Source organism: Nanorana parkeri, unplaced genomic scaffold (assembly GCF_000935625.1).
Source record: "Nanorana parkeri isolate BGI_ZX_2015 unplaced genomic scaffold, ASM93562v1 scaffold443, whole genome shotgun sequence".
In the NCBI taxonomy this organism is placed as follows: domain Eukaryota; kingdom Metazoa; phylum Chordata; class Amphibia; order Anura; family Dicroglossidae; genus Nanorana; species Nanorana parkeri.
The window spans coordinates 114,939-121,178 of record NW_017306711.1 but is presented as its reverse complement, the minus strand read 5'-3'; the positions used below and the strand labels follow the sequence as shown (position 1 = coordinate 121,178).

The 6,240-nt window shown below is 40.5% G+C and overlaps 1 protein-coding gene across 2 annotated transcripts in view; it reads right to left on the bottom strand.

Moving 5' to 3' along the window:
• The window catches only part of LRRC28 (leucine rich repeat containing 28), a 33,865-nt gene extending 28,153 nt beyond the window's left edge, over positions 1 to 5,712 (bottom strand). For both annotated transcript variants that reach the window (XM_018560254.1, XM_018560255.1), the window contains exons 1-3: positions 5,493 to 5,712; positions 3,099 to 3,139; positions 3 to 40 (exon numbers count right to left, since the gene is read on the bottom strand). In XM_018560254.1, the coding sequence (XP_018415756.1) occupies positions 3 to 40; positions 3,099 to 3,139; positions 5,493 to 5,660 (247 nt within the window). In that variant the 5' untranslated portion in view covers positions 5,661 to 5,712. The remainder of the gene's footprint in view (positions 1 to 2; positions 41 to 3,098; positions 3,140 to 5,492) is intronic.
• Between the last annotated feature and the right edge of the window lie 528 nt (positions 5,713 to 6,240).

Genomic DNA, 6,240 nt, shown 5'->3' with positions numbered 1-6,240 from the left:
ACCTTCTGGGAAAAAGAAAATGTTATTTGAGTGCAGATACCTTTCGAAACAAAGACAAAAAATAAATAAAATATATAACAGCTGTTACCCTGAAGGATTTCTACTAGGACATCAATTTTCAGACACGTTAATACACTTGAAGCATCAAGGGCAAAGAACAGATACTGTTGTTCTTGCTGCAAATTAGACAGAGGCAGGCAGGCTGAATTAATGTCTATGGTTTGCTTAACCTTTTCCCTCTCTTGCACATTGCTTACAATGAAATGTAAATGTAAATCGGACAACACCAATCACTTACATGCAGTAATGTGAGGGTTAAAGCAATATCCAAGAGAGCTCGCTCCCATTCAATATCATGCAACTTGGAAATGTAAAAATAAAAAAATCACAAAAAGGGGGGAAGACAGTCTGCGTTGCACACACCTACCAGAGGATGAGTGTAGGCAAAAGGAGACAAGATATACGACAGTACAAAACATCACAGCTCTGCAAAACTATGCACATAATCACTGCCTTTGTTTTTGCATTTACAGAGCCTCCCTGGGTAAAATTAAAAGTGCCTTCTCTTCAATCTTCCGGCTTGTGTTATATTAGTAATCAGCCCTTTGCCTAACCTTAAAGCCATTTTCCCTTGGCTGCTGGAGGGCACGCTTACACTCTGTTCTTGTATGTCCTATCTGTGTGTAGACACTGTGCCCATCTTGATACCCAGGGAGCCTCACACCCTTGTGAAGGGCATGTTGAAGGACCAGTGTCTGGGATCTGGCTGGTTTCCTGCTGGAGGGGCAGTGCCATGTTCAGATACTCAATCTTGCTTGCCCTTCGCTCGCCTTGGGATCGGACAAACTCACTGCTGTCTGTCCCGCCAGGCTGAATGACAACCTATGATGAACTAAATACCTTGTCTAGTGAAAGTGAAACTGGCACTAGATTAACTCCTTTATCAGTGTATGTAACAATCACTTATATATTATTGATTTAAGAAAGGAAGCATTAAATACTAGTGTCTACTAAACCTGTGTCAGCTGTATCTCAAATCTGGTAGAGAAAATGGTCTATGGCAGAGGTAGCCAAATTTCAGGCCTCCAGCTGTGGTAAAACTACAGATCTTATCATGCTTCTGCCTCTGGAAGTAATGCATGTGGCTATCAAAGTCTTGCGATGCCTTATGGGACCTGTATTCCCACAAAGCTGGAGGGCCGAAATTAGACTACTACTGGCTTATGGTCAGATAAGAGAACTTGAATGACCCATGTTTCTCTGCATACATCAAAGTGTTATCAATGCAAATATTCTAATGAAAACAAAGCCTTTGAAATATTTCAGACATTATCTGACAATGAGGGGAATTTATCAAAACTGTAGCAGACAAAATGTGGAGCAGCTGTGCATAGCAACCAATCAGCTTCTCTCTTTCAATTAAAAATAAACTGATGAGAGAAGCTGATTGGTTGCCGTGGACAACTTCTCCAGATTCTGTCTGATCCAGTTTTGATAAATTCCCCTCAATGAGTACTGTTAATGGTTAACTGTACAAAAGGCAGATGATGAACAGTGCACCTTTAAACAGTAAAACAAGCTTTCCACCAAATGCTGGGCCTGTGGCAGTATTTACATCTTCCATCAGGCCTGACTCTTATTGCATTGAATCCATAAGTCCGGCCATTATGCACCATGGGCCAGTCTGATACCTGGAAACCACAGTGGCTGAGTGGTTAACATGTGGTTGGCAGGGCTGTACTAAACCAACATACACCAATGACCAGGCTGCTAGACTAGTCCCCGCAGCCTCTTCTCCCCTGGGCTCTGGTGATCTAAGGACTGCTGACGTCATCATGCCTTATGCAGGTCCATTGACTTGTATTAAACATGAGGATGCCGAGGGACATTGCACAGCCAAAGCAGAGGGGGACAGAGGTGAGTGGGACTAAGGATCGGGTGATTATATCAGCTAACTTTCAGTCCTCTAGAAAAAAAATAGTACTCAACCCTTGCAGTGGGGGGTTTCCACTCCCCTATTAAAGTAGCAGCTTGAATTAAAGTAGATGTAAACGTGAATCCCTAAGTTCTTTCATAAGTTTTCACATTGTAGTGTTATTTAAAAAGTGAACTGTAGTCTTTTTGAATATGTGGCTTACATAAAAAAAAATACATGGTGATCCTGCTCAAGCACTTCCTGCTATGGGATGACAACTGTCTCCCAACTGTGCTTCAGCATTGTCAACCTATCACATGCACCCCTGGTTGTAACACACATCTGCAGGCATGGTCCACCGTTGCCGCTATCAGGAAGCTGATCCAGAGCAATGATGTGCAGCCAAACCTGGAGCGAGTGCATATAGACCGGAAGTGGGGTGAAACAAGCGGGACGGAGATGAAAACAAGTATAAACAATGTTTTGTGAAAAGAAAAATAACAACATTTTTCAGAATACACATTGCTTTAGGTCAGGGTTAAGATCTATTTTAAGTGCACTACTATAACGGTGAAGTTCCCCCTTTGCCGCTGTGAAGTGCACTACTATCATGAGTCTTCATGTGAAAATCAACAGCACACTGGGAGCCAATATGTAAATACCAACTTGAGAATGAAAAGTTGAGAGCGAGCCCAGACATGGTACTGAATAACAAGGTATATAAGGGCTTGCAAGCATTGCCTGTGCACTGCCTCCAGGCTGAATAGGAACCACCTACTGCTGTTTATAAAAATTATAATGTACAGCAGTCATATCTAAAAACCTGTCAAAGAGTTGAGGCTTCCAGGAGGTGTTACCATGAGGTCTGAGGGCTCTCTGATCACACCAAGGGCAACTGATTTCAAACTACATTGTGGTGTCATCTCTTTGGTGTGTAGAGATCACAGGATTACTTTATAGAGATCACAGGTTTACGTGAAAGGATTTTACCTACTTTGTAGCACCTTATTCTTTTTTTAAATTACATTTGGACTTTAAAAGGAAAACATGCACGAGACCCAGAAGAAAGGATGTTAGCTGAAAAAAGCTCAAAGAGCGCTGCACAAGGTGAGTACACAGGTAGTAGTGTTCTGCTGCCCTCTAGTGAAAAGAGGAGAATAAAGCATGCAAGAAAGTGACTTACAATTCAACAAGGTTGGGAAGCTTCTGGGCAAGATTTTCTGGCTGCAAAATACAAAGAAAATAGTTTTTTCGCACATTTCTGCACCTGTTTTATGTGGAAATATAATTATGACATCTACAATTAAATAAAAATGTCTTCTACAGAAAACGTCAAACATAAATACTACTGTGCTTGTCATTTATTTTTTTCACCATATACAGGTGAAACTCGATTAGAATATCGTGCAAAGTTCATTTATTTCACTAATGCAACTTAAAAGGTGAAACTAATACATGAGATAGACTCATTACATGCAAAGCAAGATAATTCAAGCCGTGATTTGTCATAATTGTGATGATTATGGCTTACAGCTCATGAAAACCCCAAATCCACAACCTCAAAAAAGTAGATTATTACATGCAATCAATAAAACAAGGATTGTACATAGAACAATATCGGACCTCTGAAAAGTACAAGCATGCATATGTACTCAGTACTTGGTTTGGGCCCCTTTTGCAGCACTTACTGCAATTACTTTTGCACGATATTCTAATTATTCGACTTTCACCTGTAAGTTTCTCCCTGGGCTCTTCAAGGTCTAGTTTACTCGATGGCTACAAAAAAAAAAGCCCAAAAAGGGAATTAATAAAAATTGTCTGAGACAAACGTTGTCTAAACTGGAGCACAGCCAATCGGCTTTTTATTTTCCATATTCTAGACTGTGTAGAAATTGAAAGCTATAAGCCGACTGGTTGCTATGGGCAACTGTACCAGCTGAGATAGAAGTTGTCTCAGACATATCTTATTTATTCTATACACCCATTCCTACTTGGCATTTGCAAGTTACCTTTCAGAATCTTTCAGCTCCAAAATCTTGGAGCTCCTTAGTACCTGATTTGGAGGGCACATTTATAAAACAGTGAAAGTGACTTTCACCAAACATGGTGGTAAATCAATCACTCATTTAAAACACATACACCTGGGAAAGTCACCTGCAGTAAATGTTTGGTAAACGTCAGATTTATTGATTTATAAATATGCCTCTTTATGTCACGGTGTCAATGGCTTCACCAGACAGGAAGTGAGGGGAAATGTCCACAGCAAGACACACAGAAATAAAAATGCGTTTATATAGCAAAGAGATGGTGGAACCCCTGTAGGCTTTTATTATGCTCTGTGTCCCTGTTGAATATTTTCCGTCATTCCCTGGCTGATGAAACACTGGGACTGCGTTAATTACCCTTGTCCGTTCCTAGTTTCCAGACTCGCTGTCAATCAGAATAATTAGTCATAGAGTTATTGTCAAGTAAACTGATGCATATCAACAATGCTAAACGTGGTCCTGCTTCCAAGCTTCAAAAAACTCTGCTCACAAAAGTATTACGTTCTGTTCCTGCTGTTCTCCTTGCTTCAGTGAAACAGTCACTTTGGTGTGGCATAAATATAGAATAGCAACCGTTTTTTTGCTTGTTACTCAAGTCACATCTTAGAGTTTCCAGCTTGAACCAGACCAGTTAATAGTGTTAATCATTAAAGGAGAGTGAGCCTAGGGTGACGGGAGGACGCTAGTTTGTGTCCTCCCGTTACCCTAAGGAGAACTATGGGGAAAAGCCCTGACCCCATAGTTCTCCTTTAAACAAAAGTGAATCAGCTGACAAACATGGCGTCTCAAGAACTAAATAGTAGAAAGTCATGGAATTTTATCTACCATGATAAGTAGCTGGTTGGTGGCAGACCCCCAAGCTTTAGGTAACCCCATTGCAATTTAGCCCATATTGGTTTTCCAAAGCACAGATGAATTACAAAGCTACACTGCCTGTCCAAAAAAATAGTCACTACCTGGGTTTAGCTCAGCAAATAGGTCAGAGCCTTACATTGGATAACAGGTCTAGGTTCAGCAATGTTATGTGACCATAAAATGAGGTCAGCTGCCTATTTGAATGATCAGGTTTTTCCATCAATGGATTTTTTTCTCCCCTTTTAGCACATTGGGCATATTCCAAGATGACAATGCCAGGATTCATTGGGCTCAGATTGTGAAAGAGTGGTTCAGTGAGCATGAGACATCATTTTCGCACATGGATTGGCCACCACATAGTCCAGGACTTAACCCCATTGAGAATCTTTGGGATGTCCTGGGGAAGACTTTACGCAGTGGTCCAACTCTCCCATCATCACTACAAGATCTTGGTGACAAATGAATACAACTCTGGATGGGAATAAATGTTGTGACATTGCATAAGCTTATTGAAATGTTGCAAGGCTGAATGTGTGCCGTAATGATAGCTAAAGGCAGTCCAATTAAATATTAGAGTGTGTGACTTTTTTTGAACAGGCAGTGTATGTCGCTGATGAAACTTGGAAGACTGCAGCAGAAGCAGTGAAAACTCTATACCTTTTTCATGCGATACCTACCAGTGAAGTTAACGAGTTCCTCTTCATGTAAAGCCTCTCAAGATATTGAAGCCCTTCATCCTTCAGCAGCTCCAGAGGAAAATGGTTTAAGTTTCGATAATTTAAGAAGAGATTTTTGTGTCTTTCCAACTTGGCCACAGAGATGGTCTGGCATAGTTCAGAAGCCATATTTGGCTGAGGCCCATCCACCTTGACAAGCAGCTTGTCAACATCTCAAATCATCTCTGAAAGAGAAACAAGATAGAGTGATGGCAGACTAATAGTAGTCACATAATATTTCAATTGTCTACAGTTGTTCCAATCCAATGTACATTGCAGCTTAGTAAAAGATGATTATTTGTAGTAACACATTTAATGAAGTTTAAAAATAAAACAGTTGCAGTGGCTGAGAAGCTGGAAGCTCCGCAAAAAGATTATTTTATCCTTGTGTGGTTAATGATAGTTTGATTGAGCCACTGGTCTTTTAGATCTGTCTGAAGGAGTGGCGAGATTCACACGTTGTAGTGAGGGTTTCCACTAGGGATGCAAACGATACCAAGTACAGTACTCGGTACAAGTACCGATACTTTTCCAGCTCCAAGACTAGACTAGAGAAAAATTCAAAAGTTAGGAGCTCCTGGGATTTGTACATCTCGGTTTTAATGTATAATTTTGTATTTATAAATATAAATAAAGGGATGCACCGATACCAGTTTTGCGAGTACAAGTACTGATACTTGCCCAAGTACTTACAAGTATGAGTACTGAT